We start from the raw sequence: 14,669 nt of genomic DNA on the forward strand, positions 1-14,669 counted from the left end.
TATTCTAATTAATCCTTCCTCCTCAGCTAGTTTTAGTCCAAAAGCTATAAAAGCAGAATTTACATTACAAGACTAAATATAAAACAATTTGACATCATTATTCACCCAATTAATCTTACTGCAGAAAAGAGATATAGGTAGGATTTATTCTACTTTTTCCCCACCTCCCTTTCTTAACCCCTGACAAAACAGGTATAATTTATTTTTTAAAATGAAAAGAATTAAATTCTAATTTAATTACTTTAGCTTTGCATCTAAAACTTTAACCCACTGAGCCACCCAGGCACCCCTACTTTGCATCTAAAACTTGATTGCTGTAAGATAAAAATTATATAATATATAACATCTTAAAATTCTACTGTTCTCTCTTATTATTTCTTTCCTTATCCTTTTACAATCCCTTTAAACCTATGTTGCTTCCTTTATATATGAAAAAGAGAAGCAAGCTATGAATCAAAAAGATTTACTAAACTTTATTTGAACTTTGTCACATTTGCCTGAGCTTTCAAGTTAACAGCTTTATACTTTATTTTTACATTGAAGCAGTATACTTAGGAATTTAAAGCAACTTACCTTTAATGTGTACTGGTCCAAAATTCTCTGTAAAGACCACATCTTCATTTTAACATTCTGATAATTAAATAAAGATTTTACTATCTATTTATAACATAAGTAACCTTTTGAGATTGGCTCACTCAGCATAATGCCCTTGAATCCATCCAAGTTGCTGCATATATCAAGAATTCTTTCCTTTTTACTGCTGGGCAGTATTCCATTGTATGGTTGTATCAGTTTGTTTATCCATTCATTCTTTGAAGGACATTTGGGACATTTCCAGTCTTGGCTATTATAAATAGAGCTGCTATGAAAATTCATGTATAGGTTTCTATGTGGACATAAGTTTTTATTTCTCTAGGAAAAATGTCTAGGATGGGTACTGTATGGTTCTATTTATATCATATTCTCAACATAACAACACTAGAGATGTAGAATAGATAAGTCTTTGCCAGGAGTTAGGGGAGGTGGGGGAGGGCATGATTATAAAAAATGGGCAGCACAAGAGACTGTAACTGGGCAGCACAACAGAGTTCTTTTGTAGTTGTGAAACAGCTTTGTATATTGATTTGTGGTGGTGGTATTCAAATCTGTACATGTGATAAAAAGTCACAGAATTATACACAAACAAAAAAATGCATGCAAAAACTAGTGAAATCCAAGTATGTGGTCCAGTGAGTTGTACTATATAAATCAATTTCTGGGGTTTGATAATACACTATAGTTTATAAGATGTCACCATTGGGGAAAGTTGGGTGATGGGTAGACAAGACCTCTCAGTTCTATTTTTGCAACTTATTGTGAGTCTATAATTATTTAAAAATAAGTTTTTAAAAATGGTATAATAAAGATATTTTACACTTAAGAATCCTGTGAGGATTAGCACCTTGTGTTATAGTAAACCCACAATATTGAAAATAAAGAAAAATAAAATATTCTCACAAATAAAAAAATGAACCTCTGATTCTGAAACACTTGGTTTAAAAGTTTATAATTCACTGTATTTCAAATGTGATAACTACTTATGATAAATCTTTCAGTCTAGACTAAACTAAGATGATGTATTTTTTTTTCCTGGGGATAAAAATACATTATATGTTTATAAGATGATATATTTTTATCTAGAAAGCCAAATGTCATTTGTTAATCAGGATAGTAACTCTCTGGTATAATTTTTTGGTATTACAATTAGAACATATTGAGAGCTATCTTACCTATCTTTTATATGAATTCTAGTTCACTAAAGAGATGAATAAAATACAAGTCAAGGAAAAAAGAAAACAGGCTTAGACAAACATATATTATAGAAAAATATCAAATGGGCTTAGGGTAAAATAAGGAAATTTACATACCTGTTAACTTGATATGTCCTATTTCATCAAGCAGAATGCTGTAAATCAAAATTCATATACAAGAAGATGGAATAAAATATTTTATATAAAACATTTACACAAAAATCATCATATACTTTAAAATAATATTTATTTGATATACTTGAAAGCATGTAAATGATTAATTTAAAATCAATGGGAAAATAAAATCAATGGGTATGACATAAAGATTACTTTTCATAAGTAAGTTTCATATAACTGTATAGCTCATATTTTCATACAATTTATAAATAAAATAAAAGACTTAATGGAGAAAAAAGTAGTTACAGAAATACTGGTAACAGGGATTCATAAGGAGAATATAGCTTTACTTTTCTGGCTTCAGGTCTCTATATACAATTCCTAATTGGTGCAGATGATCCAAAGCAAGGGCCAGTTCTGCAAGGTAGAATTTCACATCTTCCTCTGTAAACAGAACCTAGAATATAATAATTTAACATTTGATCCTTTTTTTCAATATTGTACTTTTAAAACTTATGTCATTAAAAAACCAATAAACAGACAAATCCAGGAAAGTAAAAAACAAAAAAAGTAGACAGATGAAACTAAACTCTTTAAGAATCCTCTCCTTCAATATTAACTGTTTTTAATGTAAATTTTCCTAATATATTTTATGGAATTTACATATCTTCTACACTGAAGAGTCAAAATAGTTTATGTGAAAAAAAGCATTGTAAACTATAAAATACTATGCGTGTAACCATGAGGTATACTTATTATAGATTTATGTCTATATTCATTCATAAGTGAGTGTTAAATTTACACAGAAAATCAGGCACTACTCAACCATTAGATTTTCTTTCCCATTGGATATAATTTTTAAGACTTATCAAAGGCTTCTGATGGGCAAAACAAATAACTTGTCTAGAAATTGGTTATTTTCACTACAAAAATATCTGAATTATTAGGAAAGCTCAAAATTTGAATGAAACCTTATAACTGACTTGCCCGTTTAGAATTATGGCACTTCAATTACATAATACAAACTCTGGTTACTAGTAAAATTGCAGAGAATGAGCAGTTAAAGGTAAATTTTGAAACTCTACCTGCTTTTTTAAATGAGCTATAGAAAAACAAAGATCGTGCATTATCTAAATTTCAGGGAGTTCATTTGAATATTATAATGGTAAAGTTATAAAAACATAATTTTCACTTGATACCTTATTAAAAATAAAAATATTTGTTACTTATTTAACTTCTCAGAAAGGCTAATCAAAATTTTCATTTAAACCTAACACATAAAATCCTAAACAAAAATCTTTCGAACTATGAAAAGCAGCTTTGCCCAGGTTATAGTTTTTTTTTTTTTAAGGATTTTATTTATTTATTTATTTATTTATTTATTTATTTGTCAGAGAGAGAGAGACAAGAGTGCACGCATAAGCAGGCAGAGTGGCAGGCAGAGCTAGAGAGAGAAGCAAGCTCCCTGCCGAGCAAGGAGTCTGATGCAGGACTTGATCCCAGGACCCTGAGATTATGACCTGAGCCAAAGTTAGAGGCTTAACTGACTGAGCCACCCGGGTGTCCCAGGTTACAGTTTTATGGCAAGCATATTATTTTGTCATGAAGCTGTCTCTGTGAAAAGCCTCATAATAGACACAAATAAGAAACCTACTAAGTAGAAATTATGTGCCAGTAACTTTACAGTTATTATGTTACTACAACCTTTCAAACAACACTCTCAGGTATATATATTATCACTACTTTACCTCTGGAGAAAGGGACTCAGAATCAGAATAGCTAGAATAATATAGCTAATAAGAAGCAGGCCTACAATTTGAATTTAGGAATACTTATCTCTAAGAACTACCTCTTCCACAGAAGCCACTTCCACCATATGTTATGTTTCAGCTTATTTTTCGTTTCACTACTATTAATGCGTTCCTATTTACTAATCATCCTATCACCAATGAACCCATGAAAGAACATCATCTAAACACTAGCACCTGGTAAGGTAAGCATTGCTAGTCTTTTGTTGTCTGCTCTTCAAATCATTTATGTATGTATGAATGCATGTGTGTTTTAGCATATTTAAGATCACAGTATATATTATTTCAGTGGCTTCCTTTTTCCCCACTTAATATTATAACATAAGCATTCTGCCATATCTTTACAACTTATTCACAGTTTCAGTAGCTGCACAACATCAATAGACTACCATAATTTACCTAAGTGTTCATTTGGAGTATTTTCAGTTTATCATTATTTTAAATAACTCTGTAATATGCATATGTGTTATTTATATTTATGATTATTTCCCCAAAAAGGATTTTTAAGAAATAAAACAAGAAATACTGGGTCTCTGAAAATAAACAGTTCAAGATTTTGACATATAGAATAAAACTATTTTCCAAAAATTTTACAATAATTTCTACTCCCATCAGCAATTTATGAAAGCATTTGTCTTACCACATCCACAATAGCACTCTTCAAAAATATTTTCTTAAATTTGATACAGAAGGCCACCAATTGTTTTATTTTTTTAAATTAACATATAATGTATTATTTGTTTCAGGGGTACAGGTCTGTAACTCATCAGTCTTACACAACCACCAATCATTTTAAATTAAATTTTGATATCTAAGCTAAAACATTTTTCCATGTCCTTTAGGCCTTTCTATCTGTAAGTGAATTCTCGGTAATATTTTTGCTTATTTTCCATTATTTACTTACTGTGTTTTTTTTTCAATCAGTACAAGTACCTCAAATTTTAAAAATGTCACTTCTCCATCACATTACTTGCAAATAGTTTCACCATTCTGTGCTTATGTTTGACATTCAGGAATTCTTAATTTTATGCAGTCAAATTTATGTATCCTTTCTGTATGATTTTCCTTCATTATTTTAACAATTAAGGAGAAACCTCCATTAAGTGGTCAACAACACATTTGGCTGCATGTTCTTTTAGAACAATTGTTTTCCAGATTTAACTCTTAAGTAAAATGTATCTTTGTATGGTACAGATGAAAATTTTAAGTGATCTTTTTCTGAAATCTAACCAATGTATCATATACCACTGACTGAATAATCAATCTCTTTGACATTAACTTGTGATTCATCCTTTATCATAATAACCTATAGTAAGTCATATATACATGAATATTTGGGGGATTTACAGTGTGTGTCTAAACTTGTGTTGATATTATGATGTTCGGCTTATAGCAGCAGTTTTACAAGTTTTAAACAAGAGGTAGGGTAAGAAAAGGGTGTTATTCTTGGGGCACCTGGATGGCGCAGTGGGTTAAAGCCTCTGCCTTTGGCTCAGGTCATGATCCCAGGATCCTGGGGTCGAGTCCCACATTGGGCTCTCTGCTCCGTGGGGAGACTGCTTCCCCTCCTTTCTCTCTGCCTGCCTCTCTGCCTACTTGTGATCCCTGTCTGTCAAATAAATAAATAAAATCTTTATTTTTTAATTTTTTTTTAAGATTTTATTTATTTATTTGACAGAGAGAGATCACAAGTAGGCAGAGAGGCAGGCAGAGAGAGAGGGGGAAGCAGACTCCCTGCTGAGCAGAGAGCCCGATTCGGGGCTGGATCCCAGGATCCTGGGATCAAGACCTGAGCCAAAGGCAGAGGCTTAACGCAGTGAGCCACCCAGGCGCCCCAATAAATAAAATCTTTAAAAAAAAAAAAGAAAAGGGTGTTGTTCTCAAAATGTATAAGTTTTTTTTTTTAATTTGTTCACTTTTCTAGATAAGCTGGTAAAATTATTCTGTCACAATCAAACAAACAAAAATTCCTATTGGGGACTTTATTTGAAAACCCAGTTTTTTAATTAACATTTAATGTATTATTTGTTTTAGGGGTACAGGTCTTTGACTCATCAGTCTTACACAATTTGCAGCACTCACCATAGCACATACCCTCCCGAAAGCGTATCATCCAGCCACCCCATCCTTCCCACCGCCCCATCCAGCAACCCTCAGTTTGTTTCCTGAGATGAAGAGTCTCTTCCATTTTTTGTCTCCCTCTCTGGCTTCATCTTATTTCATTTTTTTCCCTCCCTTCCCCTATGATCCTCTATCTTTTTTCTCAAATTCCTCATATCAGGGAGATCATATGACAATTGTCTTTCTATGATTGACTTATTTCACTCAGCATGATACCCTCCAGTTCCATCCACATCATTGCAAATGGCAAGATTTCATTTCTTTTTTTTTAATAATTTTTATTTATTTCTTATTTTTTTATAAACATATAATGTATTTTTATCCCCAGGGGTACAGGTCTGTGAATCGCCAGGTTTACACACTTCACAGCACTCACCATAGCACATACCCTCCCCAATGTCCATAACCCCCCCATCACCCAACCCCCCTCCCCCCATCAACCCTCAGTTTGTTTTGTGAAATTAAGAATCACTTATGGTTTGTCTCCCTCCCAATCCCATCTTGTTTCATTTATTCTTCTCCTATCCCCCTAACCCCCAATGTTGCATCTCCATGTCCTCATATCAGGAAGATCATATGATAGTTGTCTTTCTCTGATTGACTTATTTCACTAAGCATGATACCCTCTAGTTCCATCCATGTCGTTGCAAATGGCATGATTTCATTTCTTTTGATGGCTGCATAGTATTCCATTGTGTATATGTACCACTTCTTCTTTATCCATTCATCTGTTGATGGACATCTAGGTTCTTTCCATAGTTTGGCTATTGTAGACATTGCTGCTATAAACATTCGGGTGCACGTGCCCCTTCGGATCACTACGTTTCTATCTTTAGGGTAAATACCCAGTAGTGCAATTGCTGGGTCATAGGGTAGTTCTATTTTCAATATTTTGAGGAACCTCCATGCTGTTTTCCAGAGTGGTTGCACCAGCTTGCATTCCCACCAACAGTGTAGGAGGGTTCCTCTTTCTCCGCATCCTCGCCAGCATCTGTCATTTCCTGACTTGTTAAGGATTTCATTTCTTTTGATGGCTGCATAGTATTCAATTGTATGTGTGTGTGTATGTGTATATATACACACACACACTATATCTTCTTTATCCGTTCATCTGTTGATGGACATCTAGATTCTATCCATAGTTTGGCTCTTGTGGACATTGCTGGTATAAAAATTCAGGTGCAGATGTCCCTTCAGATCACTACATTTGTATCTTTAGGGTAAATACCCAGTAGTGCGATTGCTGGGTCATAGGGTAGCTCTATTTTCAACTTTTTGAGGAATCTCCATGCTGTTTTCCAGAGTGGCTACACCAGCTTACATTCCTACCAACACTATAGGAGAGTTCCCCTTTCTCTGCATCCTCACCAGCATCTGTCGTTTCCTGACTTGTTAATTTTAGCCACTCTGACTGGTGTGAGGTGGTATCTCATTGTGGTTTTGATTTGTATTTCCCTGATGCCCAGTGATGTGGAGCACTTTTTCATGTGTCTATTGGCCATCTGGATGTTTTCTTTGGAGTAATGTATGATCATCTCCTCTGTGCATTTCTTGATTGAATTATTTGTTCTTTGGGCTTGAGTTTGATAAGTTCTTTCTAGATTTTGGATTCTAACCCTTTATCTGATATGTCATTTGCAAATATCTTCTCCCATTATGTCAGTTGTCTTTCGGTTTTGTTAACTGTTTCCTTTTCTGTGTAAAAGCTTTTGATCTTGATGAAGTCCCAATAGTTCATTTTTGCCCTTGCTTCCCTTGCCTTTGGCAATGTTCCTAGGAAGAAGTTGCTGCACCTGAGGTCGAAGAGGTTGCCGCCTGTGTTCTCCTCAAGGATTTTGATGGATTCCTTTCTCACGTTGAGGTCCTTCATCCATTTCGCATCTATTTTTGTGTGTGGTGTAAGGAAATGGTCCAGTTTCATTCTTCTGCATGTGGCTGTCCAATTTTCCCAACACCATTTGCTGAAGAGATGGTCTTTTTCCACTGGACATTTTTTTTCATGCTTTGTCGAAGATTAGTTGACTCTAATCTAATCTAGTGGGCTCTCTATTCTGTTCCAATGATCTATGTGTCTGTTTTTGTGCTGGTACCATACTGTCTGATGATTACAGCTTTGTAATAGAGCTTGAAGTCTGGAATTGTGATGCCGCTAACTTTGGTTTTCTTTTTCTTTTTCAACATTCCTCTGGCTATCCAGGGTCTTTTTTGGTTTCATATAAATTTTAGGATTATTTGTTCCACTTCTTTGAAAAAAGTTTATGGCATTTTGATAGGGATTGCATTAAATGTGGAGATTGCTATAGGTAGCATATGTATTTTCACAATATTTGTTCTTCCAATCCATGAGCACGGAATATTTTTTTCCATTTCTTTTTGTCTTCCTTAATTTCTTTCATGAATGTTCTATACTTTTCAGAATGCCTAAATTGTTTTCATATACTTAATCATGTTTTCTTATAATTGTTTGTGTTTCCTTGGTGTTGGTTGTGATCTCTCCTCTTTCATTCATGATTTTATTAATTTGGGTCCTTTCAGTTTTCTTTCTCATAAGTCTGACCAGGGGTTTATCTATCTTATTCATTCTTTCAAAGACGCAGCTCCTAAGTTCTTTTGATTTGTTCTACTGTTCTTTTGGTTTCTAGGGCATTTATTTCTGCTCTGATCTTTATTATTTCTCTTCTGCTGCTGGGTTTAGGCTTTCTTTGTTGTTCTTGCTCCAGCTCCTTTAGATGTAGGATTAGGTTGTGTATCTGAGACCATTCTTGTTTCTTGAGAAAGCCTTGTATTGCTATATACTTACCTCTCAGGACTGCCTTTGCTGTGTCCCACAGATTTTGAACAGTTGTGTTTTCATTTTCATTTGTTTCCATTTTTTTGAAAGTTATTTAATTTTCTGGTTGACCCATCCATTCTTTAGTAGGATGCTCTTTACCCTCCATGTATTGGAGTTCTTTCCAACTTTCCTTGAGTTGAGTTCTAGTTTCAAAGCATGGTGATCTGAAAATATGTAGGGAATGATCCCAATCTTTTGGTACCGGTTGAGACCTGATTTGTGACCCAGGATGTGATCTATTCTGGAGAATGTTCCATATGCACTAGAGAAGAATGTGTATTCTGTTGCTTTGGGATGGAATGTTCTGAATATATCTGTGATGTCCATCTGGTCCAGTGTGTCATTTAAAGCCTTTATTTCCTTGTTGATCTTTTGTTTAGATGATCTGTGCATTTCAGTGAGGGGGGTGTTACAGTCCCCTACTCTTATTGTATTATTGTCAATATGCTTTTGATTTTGTTATTAATTGGTTTATAAAATTGGCTGCTTGCATGTTAGGGGCATAGATATTTAAAATTATTAGATATGCTTGTTGGACAGACCCTTTAAGTATGATATAGTGTCCTTCCCCATCTCTTATTATAGTCTTTGGCTTAAAATCTAATTTGACAGATATAAGGACTGCCATCCCAGCTTTCTTATGACATCCATTAGCATGAGAAATTGTTTTCCACCCCCTCACTTTAAATCTGTAGGTATCTTTGGGTCTAAAATGAGTTTCTTGCACACAGCATATCAATGGGTCTTTTTTTTTAATGCTGTGACTTTTGAATGAGGCATTTAGTCCATTTACATTCAGGGTAACTACTGAAAGATATGAATTTAGTGTCATTGTATTGCCTGTAAGGTGACTGTTACCGTATATTGTCTCTGTTCCTTTCTAGTCTGTTTCTTTTAGGCTCTCTCTTTGCTTTGAGGACCCCTTTCAATATTTCCTGTAGGGCTGGTTTGGTGCTTGCAAATTCTTTTAGTTTTTGTTTGTCCTGGAAGCTTTTTAATCTCTCCTTCTATTTTCAATGACAGCCTCGCTGGATATACTATTTTTTTGTTTTTTTGCTGCAAATTTTTTCTTGTTTAGTACTCTGAATATATTATGACAGTCCTTTCTGGCCTGCCAGGTCTCTATGGATAGGTCTGCTGCCAATCTAATATTTCTACTGTTGTAGGTTACAGACCTCTTGTCCCAAACTGCTTTCAGGATTTTCTCTTTGTCTCTGAAACTTGTAAGTTTTACTATTAAATGATGGGGTGTTGACCTATTTTTATTTATTTTGATGGGGATTCTCTGTGCTTCTTGGATTTTGATACTTGTTCCTTTTGCCAAATTAGCAAAATTCCCGCTATAATTTGCTCCAATATACCTTCTGCCCCATCTCTTTCTTCTATTTCTGGAACCCAATTATTCTAATATTGTTTCATCTTATGGTATCATTCATCTCTTGAATTCTCCCCTCATGGCCCAGTAGTTGTTATCTCTCTTTTTCTCAGTTTCTTTATTCTCCATCATTTGGTCTTCTATATCACTAATTCTCTCTTCTGCCCCATTAATCCTAGCAGTTAGAGCCTCTGTTTTTTATTATACCTCACTAATAGATTTTTTTTATTTCAACTTGGTTAGTTTTTAGTTCTTTTATTTCTCCAAAAAGGGATTCTCTAGTACCTTCCATGGTTTTTTCAGGCCCAGCTAGCATATTTATAATCATCATTCTGAACTTTAGTTGTGACACCTTATTAATGTCCATATTGATTAGGGCCCTAGCAGTCAGTATTGCCTCTCGTTCTTTTTTTTGGGGGGGGGCTGAATTTTTCCACCTTATCATTTTATCCAGAGAAGAACAGATGAATGAGAGAACAAAATACTAAAACAGTAACAACAACCCCAGAAAAATATTCACTTCCAGAATGTGGTTGCTTTTCTGTTCATAGAATTGCTGCTATTCTTCTTTTTGATCTCCTGTTGAGTTTGTAGGTGTTCAGAATGGCTTGATAACTATCTAGCTGAATTCCTGGGACCAGATGGAATTTAGGTCTCCTACTCCTCTTGCTTCTCCCCTTTGAAAAAAACATTTTAAACCTATAAATTAATTCTGGGAAAACTGGTGGCTTTATAATTATCAGCCATTCATCCAGATATATTTTCTTAATATTAGCAAGGTAAAACATGGCTTTTTGGGGGGGAGGTGTTTGTGGAAGAGCCATCTGGAGAGGTACTGTTCCCTTGGAAATATATATGACATACAGTATAATATTCTTTAACCCACACACAAATGTACTTTTTAAAGTCTTTTACTAAGGCATGAAGAATATGACCTCAGTTTGGATGACATAATAGTCTTTTTTCTATACACAAGTGAAGTATAATCAAACAATAATTTCTTATTAATAAGCTGTCTATAGAAGTAAGAAATCATTTTCTAAAAGCCTGTTCAATGAATATACTAATTTATTGTCTTTTGGGGAATGCATTTAAAATGCTTGCTCTAATTTAATATTCTAGACTTAGGAATCAAAACTTACTGACTGCATCTCTGTGCTAGTATGGGTTTAGACAGTCCCACATCGAGCATGAAAGTTTGAAGAGTTTAAAAGAAAATTAGAAATGACTACAAGTAAAAATTTTTCAAACACATTCTTGAAATTTCTACAGTATAACACAAGAAATCATGAATTTTGGGGCCTTTCACAGTTGCCATTTGTTGTCTTGAGTGCAGCTTTTAACAAGGTCCTTTATAATCATCCTTGGAAAGGAGTCCTAAATAGACTCTACCATAAAGTGAATTCTGTTCTGTAATTAAAAATATACCAAGATCACAGTCTATGTTCATGCATGGCATGTACTGTACTGGATGTAGACATATACAAGCCAGAGACCTTAGCCAATTAAGCACTGGCTAGCATATAGTTATTTTCACAGCACGTTCCAGAGCTCTGGGAATCAATAATACTTTTCCCACACTCAACATCTTAATTCTGGAAGTGAGATGTTGAAACACTATCACCCAATTAAAATGCTATTCTCAGACTACCACTTTAAGACAACATGAAGTAGACAAGGACAGGATACATTTCCTGCCTGAAACAACTAAAATACAGTACAAAAGCTATGAAATGACACTTTTCAAGATATTAGCCATCAGTCAACAAAGGACAATGAATAGTGAAAAATGGGAAACAAACAAGGTAAGCCTACAGCTGTCCTACCTTACTATCTAGAGTTTCTAAGCAGCTGTGTAAGGAGGCCCAAGTCAGGCAAAGCCCATAAGACTCCCTGAGTTAATAAGAGGCTGGGGAGACAAGAAGGATAGAAATCACAGGATAGAGTACAGAAAGGAGAATTTCAGAGAAAGAAAGAGAACTATAGAGTTATGCAGAGGTCTCCCTCAAGGATTTAGAAGAGAAATGTTTACGACACAGGAGTGAGGAAATTATCCTGAGCTAGGAAACAATCAATGAAAGGATTAGAGGACTAGTCTATGGAACTTACACAGGACCAAGAATACTTCCTGTTCCCTCTAATCACAGCAGAAAATCTCATAATTCACAGGATATTGGACAGAGTAATCCAAAGTGTTTTGCTTCAGAGTGCTGCAAAATTCGTCTCTCATTAGTTGTGCTCCAGCTTAAGACTGAAAAAATCAAACTAGTTTTATATTTCAGAACAAATCTCAATATTTGTAAGAATACAAAAATAATAAATAAAAAATAAGAATACAATACTATGATCACCTCACAAGATAAATTTCAGAAAGTCTGCCATTCAATAAAAAATTGCCAATCATGGATTGAGGAAACTACTTGAGGTCAGGTAATCCTAAGGGATTAAAAACAAGAATTCACAGAATTCACAAAGTAACCCGATAGGTCCTATTCTCAAAAGTGAGAGTGAAACATTTCATAATTCACAGGGTATTGGTTTAGAGTACTAAGAAGGGTCATGCTTCAGTATTGGGAAAAATTAATTCTAGACTAAATTCTGCTCTGGTCCCACATAACAAAGCTTAAAAACAAGACTCAAAAGGTTAACTGCAGCCAAGAATAAAGCTAAATACTACTTACAAGAAAACAATAGGGGGTTCCTGGGTGACTAAGTTGGTTAAGTGTCTGCCTTCAACTCAGGTCATGATCCCAGAACCCTGGAATCAAGCCCCGTGTCAGGCTCCCTGCTCAAAGGGGAGCCTGTTTCTCCTTTTCCCTCTCCCCTGCTTGTGTTCTCATTATCTCACTCTATCAAATAAATAAAATCTTTAGGAAAAACAAAAAAATAATAGTATCCAGAATATAAGAAAAATAAATTCATAAGGTCTACACAATGTTTGCTACAAGAAAAAAATTACCAGGCAATTTCACTGCCATTGAAGCATGAAAGTAGACATAGACAATACTTAAACTAATGGATGTGGCTGTGTTCCAATACAACTGTATTTACAGAAATAAGCAACTGGCCATATTTGGCCTGAAACTACAGATTCTGACTCCTGAGTTACAAATTTATACCATAAATATTAAACAACTACTAAGGTATCACAGAAAAGTATTATAGATAAAAACAGTTAAATTAAAAATAAGGCAATAAAGGGGAGGTTCCAAGATAGTGCCACAGGAAGATCCTGACCTCACTTCCTCCTATGGACACAGAAAATCTACGGCTACATGTGGAAAAGTTCCCTCTGAAAGAGACCTTAGGGGTGCCTGGGTGGCTCAGTAAGTTAACCATCTACGTTTGGCTCAGGTCATGATCCCAGAATCCTGGGATCAAGCCCCATATCAGGCTCCCAGGTCCCTGCTCCATGGGGAGTCTGCTTCTCCCTCTGCCCCTATTTCTCCCCCTGCCCGTACTCTCCCCCTCACTCTGTAACTTCTAAATGTGTGGACCTTTTAACATTTCTTGTGAAGAATCTGTTTACCTAGTTTTCAGGTCTCTTTCTTTTTTTAAAGATTTTATTTATTTATTTGAGAGAGAGAGAGAGAGCACGCACATAGAGTGAACTGAGTGAAATTAGAGCTTCATACAGGCTCTAATTTCTGTGAGGTACCAGTGAGCTGTAGCAAGGCTGAAGGAGGGCACAAAGTCCTAATTTTTGCAAAAGATTAGCAATAACATATAATGAAAAAGAACAATTATAACATTATACTGTAATAAAAGTTACATGAATGCAGTTTCTCTCTCTCTCTCAAAATAATTACTATACTGCACTCACCCTTTTTCTTGTGATGATTTGAGATGATAAAATGCCTAAGTGATGAGTACTGAAAGAAGCTAGAAAAATCTCAAATAAACAATCTAACCTTACACCTAAAACGCCTGAAAAAGAGAACAAACAAAATTCAAAACTAGCATAAGGAAGAAAATAATAAAGATTTTAGAAGAAAATAAATGGTATAGAAACCAAAAAAACAAAACACAACAAAACCCAACAAGCAATATAACATATAAATGAAATCAGGAGATGTTTCCCTGAGAAGGTCAAGAAAATTGCTAAACTTCTAATCAGGCTCATCAAAAAAGAAAAACAAAACAAAACAAAACAAAACAAAACAAAACAGAGAGAGAGAGAGAGATAAGAGAGAGAACCCAAAATAAACAAAATTACAAATGAAAGAGGAGAAATAACACCCAATATCAAAGAATTAAAAAGAATTGTAAGAGAAAACTATGAAAACGGGGGAAACCAAGAGAAAGGGGAGACAGAGAGGGGCACACAGTAGAATGCATAGTGAGAACACTTCCCTAAAGCCACTGGCTGGGAAAATGAGAGGGGCTGATTTTCCTAAGTTTTGGGGACCAGCAGGCTTGAACACTGGTTTTAAAGTTCTGCAGTCCTGGCTGCGATATGGCCCTGAGGATGCTGCCCTGTTCCTGGAAATAAGTCAGGCAAACAACTGGGGGCAGATGGAACAATCTGAGGAACTACTGGGACACAGAGTGGAGGAGATTATTCGCTTACCCTGGACATGTCTCTGATAGGTAGTTTCAGGGAGATGCCTCTACAGAGACCAAGG

General features: G+C 35.0%; 1 protein-coding gene across 1 annotated transcript in view; it reads right to left on the reverse strand.

Moving 5' to 3' along the window:
• The window catches only part of RPS6KA6 (ribosomal protein S6 kinase A6), a 170,959-nt gene that overhangs the window by 42,764 nt on the left and 113,526 nt on the right, over positions 1–14,669 (reverse strand). Inside the window, exons 7-8 of the mRNA XM_045995522.1 lie at positions 2,258–2,364; positions 1,908–1,945 (exon numbers count right to left, since the gene is read on the reverse strand). Coding sequence (XP_045851478.1) covers positions 1,908–1,945; positions 2,258–2,364 — 145 coding nt within the window. The remainder of the gene's footprint in view (positions 1–1,907; positions 1,946–2,257; positions 2,365–14,669) is intronic.

The sequence above is a fragment of the Meles meles genome, chromosome X, assembly GCF_922984935.1.
Source record: "Meles meles chromosome X, mMelMel3.1 paternal haplotype, whole genome shotgun sequence".
Classification (NCBI taxonomy): domain Eukaryota; kingdom Metazoa; phylum Chordata; class Mammalia; order Carnivora; family Mustelidae; genus Meles; species Meles meles.